The sequence below is a fragment of the Centrocercus urophasianus genome, unplaced genomic scaffold, assembly GCF_019232065.1.
Source record: "Centrocercus urophasianus isolate 14NV4802_14NV808 unplaced genomic scaffold, USGS_Curo_1.0 seq_10, whole genome shotgun sequence".
Classification (NCBI taxonomy): Eukaryota; Metazoa; Chordata; class Aves; order Galliformes; family Phasianidae; genus Centrocercus; species Centrocercus urophasianus.
The window spans coordinates 63,761,822-63,780,489 of NW_024884142.1; the positions used below are offsets into that span (position 1 = coordinate 63,761,822).

Here is an 18,668-nt window from a genome sequence, read left to right on the forward strand (position 1 = left end):
GAGACTTCCAGAACAATGCAGCAGTTTTCCATCTAGGCAGCTTGTCTCCGCTATATTTGTGTCCCCAGCTGCTTAGCAACGGGATTAAACTGTCACAAAATGCTGGCGGTGCCCTCCCTGCCAGGGCAGGGGCAGGGCTGCATCCCGTGGGACTGTCTGCCAGAAGAGTGAGCAGGTCCTGCTGTCTGTGGCTGTGCCCAGGCTCCAGCCCTCGCCCAGTCTGACAATGCTATGGGAGAAGTCAGGCCTTCTCCCTGTCGGGTGGCCCTGCTCAGTAGTTCTGACCCCCCTTCCAGGGCCATGCAAAGGGCAATAGATGAAAACAGAGTTGTTGGGAGGGCAGTTTATAATATCACTTGTCCTTCTAAGTGGCTGACGTGCAAAAGATAGTTGTTTGCTAGAGTTGACAGCTTGTGTTTACCTCGATCTGCAAGTATTTGTGATTCATTTCCAAAATGATGAAGCTCTAGACATACTGGGGACATTACAAATGACCCTCAGCGCTCTGATGTGCTTCCAAAACATGCGCTGCCATGAGTTAAAAAGCATGAAGACTCAGATGTTTCTGGGGAGAGACAGGGAGATGATGCAGATAAAATGAAAATGGTGGAGATAACTCATCTATCTCTATACAAATATTTAATTTTGATGGCTGGAAGCAACCACAACTATTACAAATGGGGAGAAGGCTCCATCGCTCTGAGCACCTCTCCTGCCTGACGCCACGGCACTACAAGGAGCTGGTGCTAGCAGTAGACCCATGCTTTGGTTTTTATTCTCTCCCACACCTCCTGGCCCTGCTGTGCCTCAGGCACCACTGTGCTGATGGATCAAGAGTCTGGGGACCAGTGTCACACCTCATGGGGGTTGGAATATACCTATGACAGAAATAGGACGTTTTGGAGGTGGGTGGCACTGCCAAAGATTTGGCGTTACTGAGCTTTTCAAAGAAGCATGAGGTAACTTCTGTCCACACAGGTGTCCAAAATTTCGGCTCTTTCATCTCTGTGTGGTGAAAGAACAGAATGCAGTTTTGCTATTTCTCAGTTTCTTTACGTTTTTATGGCAGTTCCTCACGGTGCTCTGTGCCAGGTTGGATATTCTCCAAAATAATGGTGAGGCATTGGAATAGGCTGCACATGGAGGTGGCGGGGTTGTCACTGTCCCTGGAGGTATTGAAGAACTGTCTGGATGTGGCACTGAGGGAAGTGGTTAGTAGGCATGGTGGGGGTGGGCTGAATGTTGGACCTGATGATCTGAGTGATCTTTTCCAAACTTAATGATTCTACGATTCTGTATCTCTTGTGACTAGGGCAGGAAACCTCTGAGACTGGAAAATCCATTGCAAAATCTGCATCAGAAACTGGTGGTGGAGGTGGGTGGGCCAGCTCTGGCCAACATCTGGCTTGAGGTTTCAGCAGCAGGTTTTAGGGAGGCAGTTTTTGTTCTGAGAGGAGCAGGAGAGGACGTTCAAATTGCAACCTTGTGGCTAAGTGATTTTTTTTCCCACCAGAAATATGTCTGAAAAATGCATCTAATGTTTCCCATTAAAGCAACCACTAACATAGAGGCAAGGCTCCCAGAATGAGCCAGTACTTGCTGACAAGATCTGCATGCACCACATGAGGGAATGTATAGCTCTCATGGCTTTCAGACCACCCTAAGTGATTTGCCGTAGCTCTTGTAATGATGCAGAGCCAAACATGTCCATACCTCATGTCACAGAAGGCAGAAGGATCTGACTTCAAACTCCTTGGCTGAATTAAAAGGGAGCCAGCAAGCCCAGAGCTCTGCTTCTGGGCATTGGACTGCCCTCCTGAGAACCAAGCGCTGAAAGGAACTATTGCATTCTGACGGAGCTGTGAAGTCAAATGTCTTTCACTCGCCCACCCATTCACTTGCACAAGCAGTGTAACAGCAAAATAAAAGCCCATACCTACAGGAGAGATTATACAATCCTCCACTTTCAGATGCCCTGGCTCCCAAGGTTACTTTTCACTTTTGGAACAGGGCCTTATTCTAATTTGCAAAGGATTCAGGTGTTAACTCAGATTCCTTGTGATACAATCAGCAGGTAACTGTTCTGAGTGGGCAGAAAACAAGCCAGACTGTTTTTGTCTTAAATGCATGAATTTTCACTTAAATGCAGAGATTTTTACTCGTGCTCTCTTGCTCCCACTCCAGTATTTATCACTTTCCTTTAGTAAACCTGATCTTTCCAAGACACCATCAGCTCTGTCTAGAAAAACACAAAGCTACAGTGGAGGAGCCAAACATGGATAAGTCTCTTTTCTTCTGCATGGCTTGTGAATATTGCTTCAGAAAGAAAATGTATTACAACAAATTTGTATCAACATCCAAGCTCATACAGAGAACCAGCTAAGAATCTATTAAGTTAGTTTCAAGTGTGTTGCCAAATATTTATAGGACAGTCTAGATTTCCATGCAAACTTTCACAAATTTAGACAGCTGCCTCCAGTGCTGTTGAAAGCACATACAATCAGCACATCTGAAAATCAATACATCCCATTGGGTTGAGCACCTCGGTTGGTCACATACTGCAACCACTACCTTTCTCTCAGTTTTAAGTTAGCTCCACAGCATTTTCTATACAGATACCATTGTTACTATATGGATTGCCATTGTTGGGAAAATAAAGGGATATTTTAACCATCGTGATCCTTTTTTTCCCTGTAGTTTGAGCTTCATCTTTATTGCAGCTCGATTTTCATTCCAGAATTGCTCAGCAGGTTTAAATCTAGAGAAAATAGAGCCCTGGCTGTCTTAGTGGTCCTGGACAGCGGAGAACACCAAGCTCTTCTAGGGCCATCTGTTTTGCTGCAAGAAAGGCTTTCGGAAACAAATCCAGATAGTTGATTCATTATAAAATAGACATAAGTTATGAAGATATTCATAGAAACAAATCCATTGAAGACCTCTTAAGTTCCTGGCTGTTATTACTGTTATTTTTTAAGTCAGCACTGACTATCAGCATCACATGAATAATGCAGTGCAAGAGACAAATGCAAAATAGCAATAGCTGTAGAGATCAGAGCCTTACCACTGGTAGCATTTAGATCCCATAATATGATTGTAATTGCTCTTCTGGAGGCATGGTTGTTGTGGGATCAAACTCTGACTGTGGGTGGGGGAAGATGTCCCCAAGCAAGAGCTCACTGTCTCCTGAGCCACGTGTGCCTCTGAAGATGCAGCCAAGCTGTGTGCAACTGTGTGCAGACTCTGGCTTGTGGGACATTGGCCCAGACAGAAGAGGAACTGAGGGGAGTGAGATGCAAAAATTTTTCTCTAAATTAAATCTATGATGAACATCAGGTCTTAGCTTAAATAAACATCCTTCTAAGGAAGCCTGGACCAGGGACCTGTGTCTTAAGTGCCTATTCAGGGATGGATTTTCATCCATCCCTTCACAGAATAGCAGGCTGAAATTCATGTGGCTGCAACAAGAGGCTTGTTATGTAGCCACACAGCAGGCCTGGAAATAAATTCCAAATCAAACAAAATTTAATGCAACTTTATATTTTTAAAAGCATCTTAAAGCAATCTGTAGCCAAGCAGCAATAAAGATGTTTAATCATTGTAGTCTGTGCTATGCTGGAACTAAATGCAATCCTATTTCATAAAGGACTCAGGGGCATCGGTTTCAGCCTGCTTGAGAGGCACGTGTGCCTCATCCAAGTGTCTCTCCCAGTAACAAATACATCAACAGGTTTTATCAAAATTAAAAACAAAATGAGATCTGTCTGTTGAACTCCTAAACACAACATGGCTGGAGACCAGAAAGATGAGCAGCATTAGTCTTCCTCCACACAAAAGCTCCTGGTGAAGTCTGCATGAGAAGGGCATCACAGCTGTTGGAGCAGAAGTCATGGCAGTGACAGCACAGGAGACTCCTGGCATCCAAGTCTGACTTCCTCAGATGTTCATTGCCAAGTTGATGAACTAATATTGAAAGAAAGATCGAATTTACAATAAGTAATTTCAGGCCCTTCAGCTGCCTCCCCAAATGAAAGAGCAAAGTTCAAAAGCACTGCCTTGCTCCGATTTGACCTCACACAGGGAAGGGGATCTTTTTTCACTGACTTTTATGTCCCATTCCTACACGGAGACCCTAGGTAGTATGCAAGCAGGACTTTCCAGCATTTACTTCTGTGCTTAGAGGGAAGAGGATAGAGCTCTTTGAGTACTGAATGCCAATAACAGCAGTGTGTTTATTTCCTTCACCACAGCCCACATGAGCTTTCACATTTGCTGTGCCAGGGAACTCAATGTGCATTGCCCCAGGAAACTTCGGATAAGTGTAAAATCAGAGACAGACCATGTGTGCAACAGTAAGACAAAGAGAGCACAAAGAAAACAACAAGCCTATGCTGAGAAGCTGAGGATGCACATTAACTGACATGCTGATTTCAACTCCTGAGGGAGTTGAAAGAATCCCGTCCCAGTTTGCTGCCTCTCCTTTCCCCCACTGTGAGCTGGCACCCAAGGAAGGTAAAAGCAGAAAAGCCAGAAGGGGGGATGGGAAGCTGTCTGTGTGCAATAGGGCAAGGAAGGAAATAGCACCAAGGAGATGTAATCAGTCTGTGTGCTGTAAAATCACAGCCCTGATGAAATCTATGGCAGACAGTCCTGTGCTCTCATGGACACAGATTTCACCTCCAGTTCTCATGTGAAGACCAAACACTAGAGAAGCCACATCATTTTGCTGGTGTTTATGAAGCTGTGCTCATACCTCGCCAATATTCAGGTTAATGAAATCCTTGTTTTTCACACTCAATGCTTGGAATACTCCTGAAATGAAAAGCAGGACACAGGAGCTATAAATATACTTCATTCATATTCATGCATGAGCTCCCCATCCCACATCGGGTGGCTGTGTCTAGGACAGGGAGGGCCTGGCACAAAGGCTGGATGCTTAGGGCTGCTGAGTGGTGGTGACTGCTCTGAAAAATGAATTCCTTGGAAGGGGAAAAGTCTTGCTGACTTCAGGCCTCTGTGAAAGCCTCACATCAGGAATCAAAAAGAAATGAATGCCTAAGCACTCAGATTTGGATAATCAGAAATGAAACCAAGCAATTTGCATTTCTTTCTTCATCTAATTTTTCTCTCAGTACTTCATACTTCTCACAGAATCACAGAATGGCCAAGGATGGAAGGGACCTCAAGGATCATGAATCTCCAACCCCCCCCACCACATGCAGGGCCACCAACCTCCCCATTTAATACCAGACCAGGCTGCCCAGGGCCCCATCCAATCTGGCCTTAAACACCTCCAGGGATGGGGTGTCAACAACCTCTCTGGGCAGCCTGTTCCAGCACCTCACCATTTCTATTGCCACGGACATACCCAGGAAGTATAGAGAAGAAAAAACAAAAAATATTACTCAGGAAAGTTAATTGCAATTCTCATTGAGTTGAGATGTGTTGTGTTCCAGTTGAGTTTGGAGCCACACTGATGATCACTTCAGTATTTATCCTGCCATTTTACTTGTCTCTACTGCTTCTGCTCCAAAACAAGTGGAACACTGCATGTGAATGAACTAAGACCTATGGTGCCTTGATGAGCAGACAACAGTATCTTCAGCCAATTCAAAAGAAACTGGAGGGAAGTGGTGACAGTGAGTCTGAGTACTGGGGAGAATCGGGGCTGAACCCAACAGGACACACAACTGCTCCATATTTTTATGAGCGAGATTTGGCTAAAAACTGGCTTGGCCCCCTATTCCAATGGGTGAGACACAAGGACACAACACAGACTTTGCCAGCATTCTTTACATGCCTTCTGCATTGCTGCGGAGTTTATGAAGCTGGCTCTATTCATGTGGGGAAATTTTCCATCAGCAGCAAAGCATTTTTCTCTTTACAGGAGAAAAGCTATTCTAAAGACAAATGCTAAACAGAGCTACTTTATGTTAGCCATTGAATATACACGCTTTACCTCAGATATTATGCAATATGTTTGATAGCAACCAAAAGTGTTGTTTTTTTTTTCAAAGGGAAAGAAATTCCAGAGGAAGAAGATACTCACGACTTGCATTCTCTAAGCGAATTAGGCAGTTTAGGAAATCATCAAAATCAATCTGGAACTGCTCATCAGAGTATCGGAGGACGATCAGCTGCAGCAGGTAGTTGTTGAGTTTATATCCTTCCCAAACACATAGACAAAGGAAAAAATGAGCAGCCTCATAGAACAGGCAAGAATCTGCAAATCTGTACTAATGTTGAAAACCAATTAATGGGAGGATGTGCAATGACACACATCCACCCAGGAGGTGATCTGACTGTGAAGTGAATAACTAACTCTGAACAACAAATTTTGCAGTCATTGGATATGACAAACAACTCTTTCTCTCTGAAAATTGAAGAGATTTCTGCAAAGCTAGGTGCTTTAATAATAAAAATACTTTTTGATGTTATGCAAACCCACTGATTGCTCTTCATAACAAACAGCTTACTCACTGCCCCTACACACCTGAGGTGGAGATGGGCTCCAAAGTGTTTTCCTTTAGGGTTTAACCCTGCAGTGTTGAGTTTTACAGAGCTCAACAAAAATGTAAACATTTATCTGACAAGCAAGAGGATGGAGCATGCCACTGGCCCATTACTGGCTGCTTCCAGCCCCAGCTTGGCCATGCTGCTTCAAACTCTTGTGGGCACAAGGAAAGCTAAGGTTGGCCAAGCAAGTGCTCTAACTAAAGGGAAGTCTGATCTTACCAACATCTCTGTACACATTTCGGAAGAGGCTGCAGGGTCATCACAAAGGAACATGCAGGTTTTCACTTGGATGCTAAAAGTCCATTCAATTTCCCTCCTACATACCTAACGCCTTCTCTGGGACTTAACACTTCTTGCAGTTATGGAGTGCCCAGCTGGCATCATTGGTTGCAACCATCTTTGCCTACAGCAAATTTACATGACTTGTCTTACCTGTAGAGCTCATAGTGCTTGTCTTACCTGCAGCTTTGAGAGCACTGCGAAGCTCATAGGAGCACATGGAGCCAGATTTATCCAAGTCAAATCGAAGAAAGATATTCTATTATGCAAGGAGCAGATGGAAAGTTCATTATTTCCACATGAAAGGGAGAGCAGAAATGGCATACAAGGGCAAGGTATTTATCTGTGTGGCATAAGCACTCAGGAAAGTTGACAAGACTTTAGACTAGATCTAGTTTGATCTGCAGTAACTGAGAAGAACATCTGGGCCCCAATTCTCTGTCATATAGACAGGTTGTTGTGAAACTTAAGTACTGCCAAACCCAAGCATTCAGAAATGATGAAGTGCTCTTCATAAAAAGAATTCTGTGATTTTTAAGAAGTAATTTTATCTGAGAAGGATGTATTTTTATTTGTCTTCTAACTTCTTTCTCCTAAGGCAGAATCCTGAATCTCTTTTCATGTGTTTCTCTATAATCCTGAAGGTAGAAACTAATTGTTTAACAAGAAATTGAGATTATCCCTTACTCATTTGCTTGTGGATATAAACGTTCTAAATACTCATGGTGTACCTGGTGCAACTGGTTTTAATTTTGACCTAAGTATTAAATAATGAAATTGGAGTTCAAATCCATCCTTTTAATGAGATGACAAACACAAATCTCCCTTAGAATATGAGTTAAATAGAGACGTTTTCACATTCAGTTTGAAATTTGCTATCAGATATATGTGCAATCTTCTTACAGAAGAAAGGATTTCTCAAGCTTCCTTATTAAAAAACAATGCATCTTTTGATAAAAGAGGTATGACATTAGGACCCAGAATCAGTGTTTGCCATTTCTGATGGCACAGACAAGAAGCAGAGAGCTGCATATTTTGAATGCTTGGGTGAAGTATGAATTCAGAAAAAAAAACTATTAATGACCAGGAGGAAGCAATTATGATGCCTTTATTTGAATATTCAGTCTGTGCCCTGATTCTGAAAGTCTGCTTCTTTCTACTGCCATATACAGTGGCAGGAAGATGTGTTTAAAATTGGAATCAACTTTCCCAGACTTCAGTACTTTTGATTACTGAGAGATCACTAATGTAAATGCAGTGACTTATGAGATGATTGTTTCCTACTAGAGATGAATCATCATTTTCTTCTGTACATCAGTTATGTATCAGTTATCCTTAATTTTCATTTTGATTGGATTCCTTGGTAGCACCCACTACATTCTTTGTCCCAAACACACTTGATTTCCTTATAAAAATCTCTGTTATTTCCAGAAAACCATTAAGGTTTAGCATCATGGAAAGCCAAGGATGTCTTTGATGATCCAAAACAAGCAGTATACTTTTAAAACATTTGTTTTGAGTTTAAATTTCTGGCTTATAAACACTCCTGTCTCTATTTTTGTCTGCATATGCATAATAAGCTAGGCAGGAAATAGCTACTAACATGGAGAAACAAATACAATGCATAATGTCACCTACTATCCATTTCTTCAGTTTTTCCCAGAAAACTTTGAACTCACTGAATTCCAGTTTCCCGTTGCCACTGGTCTAATCATCTGGATTAAGGAAAATAACACATTGTATACAGGTGCAAATTCCAGCTGAATTTACTATTTCTTTAAACATATAACATTACATTGTCTGGTGCCACTGAATCTGATGCAGGATTTATCACGAGGTGCAGCTCAAGCAGTTACAGTCATGGCTGTGGCTGAGATACTTAGGAAGCATAATGTGATAGAAAAACACAGCTGAACAATGCAGGCTCCACAGAATAAGAAAGACAGATCGTTCTGAGGCAAGAACAGCTTTGAATGTAAATGTGATCTAGACGGTTCAGAGAATGAAATTACCTGATTAAAACAAATTGCTACTGTAGTTGAAGCAGTTAGTCAACCAATGTGTTATTCAGTATTGTTATCTAGAGATGATGCTCTACTGCAGTGACTCCATCAAAGATTAAATGAGAGTTGTGAGACGAGGCTGGTAAAATCTGGTCTGAAATAATAGTCTGTAAATTAGTGCTGAGAGATGGTGACAAGATGTACCTGGACCTCACTGTTCCTAAAATGTGAGGGTCTTCTTAATACTTACTGTACTTAGTTACTGACGGTCACCTCACTCGTATTCCTCTTCCCCTTCCCATCTTACTTTTCAAGACAAAGCCCTTGCTCAGATGGACACTAGCTCAGCAATGGTCAGTGTGTGCCAAGCAGGGTCTAGCTCACCCTTATTTAAACAGCATGCTTTTGTTTAAGCTTCTGTACTGGTGACATTACTGAGGGCACCCACAGGTTCCATGGACATTGTCATTCCTATGAAAAATCTGTCTTTGTACCCAGCCGGGTTCTTCTTCCTGGTGTCATGTCAAGACTTTGCTCCCATCCCCACCGCTGCATGGTGACAATTAGGGAATTTGGTGGCATGTGACATGGAATGGACTTGCAAGCATCAACTCAAGCTTACATTTGTGTCCTTTTGCTCCTCCATTTTACTTTAAATTCCATGACCATTATGAGATGATTGTGCCTGCATTCCTCTTGCTTCCAAAGCAGATGAAGAGATATCTCCCCATTAATTCAAAACTATGTAGAGATTTTCTTGGAAGCACTACAAAACATGGAAACTATTTGGTTATAACCTAAATAGTAGGAACTGCCATGAGCCAGGGTCAAGTGTAGACTCTTGTTCTGCTCTAAAACCATGTAAGGATGAGAGGTGAACATGGCTGGCTCCCTACTGAAGCTTGGTTTCTAAGGGAGGAGATTTAGGACTGGTCTGCTGTTTCTTGTTGCATGTGTATGGTGACGGATCTCCACCAAATTTTAATGTTATGGACATAGCTTTTACAGGATACAGTTTTATTTGTTTCAGTTTTGTATTAGAAGTATTTGAGAACATGCTACTGCCATCATGGACTTGAGCAACTGAAGGAAAACATAAGAATTTACTAGTTGAACAAGCAGGACAAAACTCACATATTAGATAGTTATCTTGTCAGAACTGTATCTGTTTTGTCTCTTGTAACAAAATCAACTATCAGAAAAGCATACTACCAAAAATAGGTGTACCTGAATAGAAGCCATACAAAATTCAACAGACAGCAAAATATTGCAAACGATGAACCCAGTGGAGAACTGCCAGGGCTGTGATTCATCAAATCTAATATCTATGCCATCATTTAGCATTTCTCACAGTCAAGCACATCCAGAACAAGCATAATTATACCATTCTTTTCACTGTCTATAGGAGAAGTCTAGAAAGCTAGCACAGATGTAGGCACTTCCATCACAAATGCCTAAATTTAGACAGAAAAATCTTACCCACAAGTCTGTTTGCTGGAGTTCCAGAGTCCAGCTGAATGACCAGATTTACCAGCTTTTCATCTGGCTGTCAAAAAACCCACTGCCTTGATGTCAGTGATTTTTACCAATCTGCTGACTCCTAATTTTCTGACCCATAATTTCCATGCACACCTCTGTCTGGTGAATTCCACTCTACAGACAGCAGACCAGGGTAATACTTCAGTAATCTTTTCCAGATCTTTTTTTAATAACCTGCATCTTGAAAAATCCACTGTTCTGAATTTGAGATTTACTTGTACAGGTGTTTGGCTTGAAGCATCTCCCTCTGAATTATGCAGCAGAAAATGATCTGTCTTGAAACTCCTAACCCTGAATTTCTAAAGCAAAAATCAGGATACAACTTTCACTTTTATTTTCTTTTCCTTTCCAGTGGACAGTGTTCTGAACATGACATTGCCACACTCATTTCCAATATCCATGACAGGCCCTGCTATGAACAATTATATTCAGTATTTGTTCAGCACCACGAGCACTTATTTAAAAGGATACATCCATAAGAGAAATGATGTTTCGGCATGAAATGAGACTTAACTTCTTGAATTTGATGTCCTTTGCTGAAAAAGGACAATAATAAGAAAGAAATCACTGGGCAAATCTGCCTGTTATAATTCCATAATAGAAAACAGAATTTCATAAGCACTGATAGCTGGCTCTTAGGCCTCATGTGGAAGAATTTGTGCACTGGAACATGAAGACATCCCACTCTGTATGGAAATCATCATCCAGACAGAGGAGGTATGAACTGAAGACATAAAAGAAAATATTCTCTTCGTTTCTGGTTATACAAAGGGCCTATGGCAGTGCCATGAACTATGTCCAGGTCTTACTAGTCCCATTCCCAGTCTCTCTAGAGCAGAGTAGTGCAGTGTAGAACTAGCTTCACTGAACTGACATGGGTCATGTCAGAGGCAGGGCAGTCAAGTGGTTAATTCACAGACTAGATGATTTTCCAGCTCTGCCCTGGCTGGAGGACACCATGCAAGACTAGTAACACAGCCTTTATTTTTCCATCTGTAAGGGAGCTTAAGAGCAGCTTTTATAAAGTTCTTTATGGCTCTTAACTGCATGCCACCAGGCAATAACAGAGATTATCAGTACTTACTGTTTTTTAATACTGCATTTAGAACATATTCAAGTTCTTCTGCAGCTACTTCCATGTCCTGAAGTTTAAAAAAGAAAAAGAAAAAAAGAGAAAAAAAAAAAGAAAAAAAAAAAAAAAAAAAAAAAAAAAAAAGAAAAAAAAGAAAGAAGCATCTGGTGCTTGAATGTTTCTAGAATAAGACATATAAAAAAACTCAGAAAATATCATCCCATTCACCTGCACTTTATTGCACCTCAGGAAAAGAGAACCATACAAAACCCAGAAAAGGCTAAAAATCAAAGAGCTAGCAAAATATAGAAATGCTATTGTGTGTGAGGCTGTCTGCAAACAATCTTAAGATGGAACCACTGATTCAGAGGAAGAAAAATGCAGCTGGACACTGAACCATATAGGCTCCCTAGGGACTTGAGTTCTAGTCCTGAACCTCCTGTTGCTCAGTAGGAACTGTGTCCTTCTTCATCTAAGTATAAGGCATGGTGACACCTGGTGCCTAAATGACACACTACAGCTAGGCACACTGCCCCCAAAACGCAGTTTTTGCCTCTCTTGGCCCTGAGAGGGAGCAGAACTCTCTCCTCCTTTCTATCTATCTGTTGTCATCACACACACAGATTTTGCACTCACCTTTCCTGAGATCTGCTCAAACAGTGCCCGGAACTGTTTTTCTTCCTCAGTTTCTTGTGGACTTGGGGTTGGGTTTGAAGGCTGCAGTATCAATCACAGTAAGAAACTGTATGTGAAACATGGTGTTTCTCCTGCACACAGCCCCTCTTTGCATCAGGGGACCATAGTGTATCTTACAAAAGGGTACATGTTCTTGAGCATTGTTTGCTTTGACGGCAAACCTTAGGCCTTCCTACCATCTAGCTTTCTGAGGGGAGTCTCATCCCTCACTGCCTTTCCCTGGATGATTACATAGTGTGCCATTGCTTTGGCTACTTCAAAACCACAACCATCAGCACTGGAAAATGCCTCTTGTCTCATCTCAACACTACACCACTCTGCTTCCACAGTCCTTGAACTACCTTGTTCAAGGAAGCTCTTTCCAGAAGCATCATCCAGGGACTTCTGGCCCCTCTCGATGGCATCAACTAGAGGTGGCTGCATCTCAGCACTTTGCCCAGGGCAATTGCATGCCTATAAGCATTTTCAGTCACCAAGAGCCTCAGTATCATTGCAGGGTGTAGAGCCCCGGATTCAGTCTGCCAATGACACGTGCAACAGCGTCGGGCCATTGCTACAGCTGTGGTGACCATGCAAACAGAGAGCAGTTCTTGTGCCAAACAGTGGGGGAAAGGAAGGCAACCAACAGCATAGCAAACAATGCAAATAATTGAGCTTTGCTTTCTCTATGTAAAGAAGATAAAATATAGGTGATATTTAGCATGTCACCCTCTCAACACTGCTTGGTCATGTCTATTTTTTTACCAAATGCCTGTTCTTCACTTTGTACTGCTCAGGTTTGGGTGCATTCCTTTAAAGATACTGGGCAGATTTACTTTGACCCTGAACATGGCCCTGAGACCCTAGAAATGAAGGGGTACACTTGCTAGTTGGTCTCTGGAGAAGGTTTCTAATAAAGAGATTCACATAGAATCATGGCTTAGCTTGTTTGCGTAGGAATTCACACCACAATGAGCAGATTAGCTGCTGGGAAACGCTAAAACAGGAGCTGACCTGGATTCACCTGCAATTGGTGCTCAGCAGGCAGGTCAGGCCATTCAGGAATAAAAAGAATTTTATCGCTTCACTGGGCACATGCGTTTACCAAGCCTTTCCTTCCAAGCCTTGTGGATAATGGTAGGTTTGTATTCAAAACAAACATAGGTCTGTAGAAATTCTATTGCCTTTTATTTTTTCCACAATAAACAGAATTCGAACAGATACGAAAGGTCACGTGAAACCCCATGCTAACTAAATTTGCACTTTCAGTGCATCTGTGGTAGCTAATAGCAAGCTCTGGTCTATCTGACTGCCTTGAAGCAGCTGCAGAAGTACAGCAACTGTGATTTTGATTGTTACAGCTCTTTTACCATATTCAGCAGAACTGAATGCTTCAGTCACTCACACAAAGCTGGCAATTGTGGAACATTCCTGGGAAATGAATGTGCTTTAGCCAAAGACAGTAAAAGCAGTGTGAGCTGGCTTACACCGAGCTATCCTCTTGCTATTTTAACTCTGTGGACTTACCTCAGGGAGATCAATGGCAACATTTTCATCCAGATCCCTGGAGAAAACAAAACCTTATTCAGTATCTGAAGATGTTCAATGTCTGCTTGGGGTGGAAAGGGCACAAGCTTGCTCATTACATTTTCCAGAGGTGAAAGATAAAACTGCATTTTTTTCTTACTGAACTACTTATGTTTAGACAAAATTAATCAGAGAGATTTTTGCACAATTCAAATTCTGGCATGAGTCGTTATAACAGAATTTAAGCAGGACCTAGTGAGGGCAGAGCCTCTGTGCATGCTGTCTGCAAAAGAAATAATCTTATTAATTGTGTATTTTTTTCCTCATTTTTTTTTTCATACAGAATTGTCACATGGGCAGATTTTGTGAGGAAACATAGAGGAACCAAACAGTATTGGAGCCACATATTGCTGAACAGCAGCAGGCAGCTAGCAGTTTTTCCCTGCAAGCTTCCATTGGATTCACCATGGCAAGCCATATTTCTCCACCTCCTATATTCCTCTCCAAAATAGCCAGATTTAGCAAAAATGGGCAAATGCATCTGCAGATGGATTTTTTCCAACCACTTTGAAAGCAACCAAGCAGATGAGCCTTGACCAAGTTCAGCTTCACATTGGAGGGCACGCTGCAGGCCAAAAGCCCATTTTCAGACCATTCCTTATTCTCCTTACTAAGCAAAAAAAAATCGCAGAGAAGCAAAAAGTCCTCAGGAGCTTCCCACAATGTGGCTCTGTCATAGGACTGGGCTCCCAGCATCCAGACCCTTCCCAGGAATTGGCAGCCCCATGCAGAGGAAAGCATCAAAAGGGCTGGTGCTTTCTGCTGACTTACTCAGTGATGGCCTTCTTCTCTGAAAAGATTCTCAGGCAGAAATCTGCCTCCTGGTGTGGTTCAAATGTGGTTGGAACAAGGATGTAGTCACCTGGTGGCAGCTTGAATCTGTCAGACACTTCCCTTAAATTGATGTAGGTTTTGCTCCTTGCCTTGGAGGCATGGTACCTGAAGAAATCTTTGCTCAAGTGTTCTTCTCCACCAGGGCTCTACAGGGGATTCAAGGCAGCACTGCGTTGGCTGTGGTATACTGAGGGCTACCCCCACCCTCTTCCCAGTCATGCACCAAACTCTGCCTGACACAGTGCAACCCTGACTGTCACCCCCCTTGCCCAAGCACTCACAGAACCTAGCTCATGCTTGTTGGCAAGGACTTGTCTTCTTCCACCCAGAGGACAATCTAAGGGGACACTAGGACACTGCCTTCCTGCATAAACATTTCCTGTTATTAAAGATCACAATTCCAGGAGAGGTGTCACAGAGCAGTGAGACTTCACGGTCCTCTTCTGGATGGAGAACATGCCTCAAAAGATTTTCTAATCCAAACTTCACACAGGGACAGGAACCATCATACACAATGAGCCCCAAGAGGCTCACAAGATGCAAGGGAGCCAGGCAGGGAGATGACACAGTTACAGGGCTGAGGAGTTTACCCTGGATACCCATGGGACTCCTAAATTCTCCTTTGAAAGGACTCCATCCTAACCAAGTCAAAATTCTCCATGGGGTTTGATGTAACCAAGAAGAGTATTTTAGGAGAAAGGGCCCTAAAAATATCTGATGATTGGCAGGATTACAAATCTGGAGAAAGATGCTAATATTGATGGTGCGGCTACTGCACTGTAAAAGCAATAGAGCACCTCATAAATGGAGTAGCCAATGCTTAGCATTTCAGCACCAAGCTTCCTGAGTTTACGGCGATCCTTTTGCATCAGTGCTGCTATGAACGTGCAGTCGTTTTGACCATCGTCTTTCTCTGTCAAATGCAGCTTGATTTGTGGATTGGTCCAGAAAGTGTCTGCCAATGTAAAGAACACCAGAACATTTCTCGCCTCAGAATAATACCACAACCACAAAAAAAAAAAAAAAAAAAAAGAATAAAAAAGTAAACAAAGAGGACAATTAAGCTGAGGTTTTGCTCAAAATTATTTTTTTCCATTAGTTGTCATGCTTCTTTCCACTCAGCTCTGCAGAAAATTAGCCAAATCCTGAAGTCCTTCATGGAGTTAGGTGTAGAAAAGATTTTAGGGCTGATATTTTATTAAGTTACTGTGGTTTAAATAAAGCTGTCAGCTGGGATTTTGTTCACAGTTACCATGATTCCATACTACTGGTGCCAATATGGAGTAACACAGTTCAGATCCACAGTGCTACTTCAGAGCCACATAAACATGCTGGCTGAGCTGGATTTTTGTCTCATTTTACACTTACTGCTGCATTTTAAGTGACTTATTTAGAGCTAGTACGGCTTGTACAAATGTAAGTGAGAGAGAAATCAGATCCAACAAACTTGAGAGCGAAGAAAGCAGTTCCTTTACCCCAAGTCTCAAGTAGGACTGTATTTGTACCTTTGGCTGGCTTCTACTAGCTGAGACTCAGCTGGCCTGTCCTATTTCCACAGTTGTAGCTCTAGGGTAACAGGAGAGGTGTCTGAGAGAGGTTAATGGCTTCTGTGCCTGTTTTTCATTTTCAAAGCAGTATCTACTTGCCTAGAAAATTTCTGCATCCTCCTGCAGTGGATCCCCGGACCCAGCTCCCCTCATGGATGGTCACCTCCCACTTGTGGGCAGTGCTGTCTTCCAGGGCATCTGGAGTCAGGTTGCAGATCTCAACTTTATCAAAATGCACTTTGAAGTCTTCAAATTTCATCCTGAGTGAAAGACATGGGAATTAATGGACAATTATTCACTTCAGTGAAGGATGCCCAGACAAGAACTTACACGCCTGGGTCCCAGGGCCAGACTACCAGCTCACATGGATTTGAATAGCTCCACTGACCATGGAGATAAGCTGGATGCCCACAGAGGAAGAAGATAAGTCTAATTCATTGTGGTGGTGTAAAACACAAACAACCCTACTGTCATAGTCTGATTTTGACATCTCTTACACCTTTATTTTTACACCAATTTTATTCATTTACATTTGAGTGTAAGATACGGTGAAGAGACACTGGCATAAAACCTACTGCAGAAAGAAATACTTAACCGACTCTGTCCCCCTCTGTCTGGACTTCCAGATTCTAATCCTGAGTTGCATCCATACTGACAGAGAGCCAACCAAAGGATGGCAGGCATCCACATAAGAGCCAAGTTTGCCTACAGATCATCTGTGCATTCAACACCAGCCACACAGCAGCACTACAAGTGACACACTGTGATGGATTAGCCAGGCTGTGGTACAGCTAGCCTGTCTGCACTGCAGTTAAAGTAATGTTTGGGCCTCTGGCAAGGTTCTTTGGCTCAAGTTTCTCACCCTTTCCTCTATTATGGATGCCTGGGACTTTGTCTTAGCAAAAACATGCACCAAGCAGAGGGGCAAAAAGTATATTTGGACTTGAATAAAGACACCAGCCAGTCCTTGAAGGTGATACGGACACTGCTGGAGTGTCATACAGATTGCAGTATATGTATTTTAAACCCAAGCTGGATACATACACATGATTACTGAAAGGGAAAAGTTAATGCCAAAATACAGTCATTTTTGAGTTTCTATGGTGGATTGGTCAAACTTAGCCTACTCAGCATGCTAAGAAGCAGATAATTTATGGGATTTTAGCTAGCAAGTAAATTGGAAAAGAAATGACAAACTTTCTGGCTGGAGAGCTGAGTATTCAGGGCTGAGCAAATAGCCAGGAAAAGGGACAGCTGGAGGCAGGCATAGTGCATAGAGTGCAGTCCTGGGCAAAGGGACTAAGCAGAGAAACTACTCCCTCCTGACACAAATTCCTGTAGCTATCCTTTTTCTCCTGTGACTAATGCATAACAGCAAAAACAGAATAGAAGGAAAGTGAAAGCTCTTCAAGACCACATGTATATCTGTGCTAGTGGCAAATAGGACCCAGCTAGCAATCAGTGCAGCTCACTGGATAGATCATATTCCATTTTTCTGCTGTATAAGAAATGGATTGTCTATGGTGTCAATAATTTACACCTGCTATGGGCCATTTTACAACATTTTTTTCAGTGACGGATGAAACAGTAGAACTTGCATTCCTGGGATTTTTCCTCTTTCTTGTCAGCTCATATGTACTGCTGGCCTTGCATGCCACAGGCTCTGTTAATTATTACTGTGGTGCTCAGTAGACTATAGCAGGAGCAGTATAGCAAAATCTCTGCCTCTAATTTCCTGGCCATTCTAGGCAATCTGGGGCTCTCTGGAAGCATGCTGCAAAGTAGATAAAAAAATTGCATTCTACGGATCAGAATTGGCTTAAGAGATAAAACATCTATTTTGACTTCTGTAGGGCTGTCCTAAATTTCCACTGGTGAAGGCGAAAGAGGACTCCAAGCCTCTGATTTTATAAGGGAAGAGACTAAGGCAAGTTAGAAGCTGATTTCTTAGTCAGCAGTAGGATATCTTTTTCCTATTTGGTAGAATCATCATTTCATCTGCCATGACAAGACAGATCTTTACTGCTAAAATATGACAAAATGCCTTTGGGACAGTTAATGAGGTAAGCAACCCTGAGCATGTTACCATGAAGATTTTCTTCAGCTCAAAGAACAGAAAGTTCAAAAGGACTTATGAGATGACTTTGCTCACCTTGGCTGCCTTATCCTGTGTACTGTTTCACAACCATGCTGCCTTTTTGGACTGAGTGAAGCCACTGTGATGAAACAGCACTTATCTTCCTTTAAACGTCCTGTAGCTTTTGGTCAATTTTCCCTTCCTAACTTTCCTATTCTACCTAGCATGAAACCAAATGCAATACATGAGAATAAACAGGAGTATTTCCTCTTCTGCTTCCCCTGTTTCATTTTAACAAAAATGAGCGTGTGCATGAGAAATGACCATTGCTTTTTGTGCACATGAAATAAGCTGGGTCCAAAACCTGGAGCACAATTACAGAAGTTGTTCAGGAGAGCTCTCTGACTGTATTACCTAACATTAGGTCTACTTCATAGAAACTAGTTGTCACTAACAAGAAAAGTGGCAGTGCACCTAGTGTTACCTGCTAAGTACAATGATAATGTGTATCACAGAGAACATGTTTTGAACTCTTGAAGACC

General features: G+C 42.3%; 1 protein-coding gene across 2 annotated transcripts in view; it reads right to left on the reverse strand.

Annotated features, from left to right (window-relative positions):
- Window positions 1–3,500: 3,500 nt before the first annotated feature.
- The window catches only part of CAPN9 (calpain 9), a 28,010-nt gene continuing 12,842 nt past the window's right edge, over window positions 3,501–18,668 (reverse strand). For both annotated transcript variants that reach the window (XM_042824462.1, XM_042824455.1), the window contains 12 exons: window positions 16,149–16,309; window positions 15,300–15,457; window positions 14,440–14,648; window positions 13,609–13,645; window positions 12,043–12,123; window positions 11,419–11,476; window positions 10,806–10,870; window positions 8,431–8,499; window positions 6,973–7,051; window positions 6,047–6,163; window positions 4,751–4,809; window positions 3,501–3,960 (listed from right to left, as the gene is read on the reverse strand). In XM_042824462.1, the coding sequence (XP_042680396.1) occupies window positions 3,934–3,960; window positions 4,751–4,809; window positions 6,047–6,163; window positions 6,973–7,051; window positions 8,431–8,499; window positions 10,806–10,870; window positions 11,419–11,476; window positions 12,043–12,123; window positions 13,609–13,645; window positions 14,440–14,648; window positions 15,300–15,457; window positions 16,149–16,309 (1,120 nt within the window). In that variant the 3' untranslated portion in view covers window positions 3,501–3,933. The remainder of the gene's footprint in view (window positions 3,961–4,750; window positions 4,810–6,046; window positions 6,164–6,972; window positions 7,052–8,430; window positions 8,500–10,805; window positions 10,871–11,418; window positions 11,477–12,042; window positions 12,124–13,608; window positions 13,646–14,439; window positions 14,649–15,299; window positions 15,458–16,148; window positions 16,310–18,668) is intronic.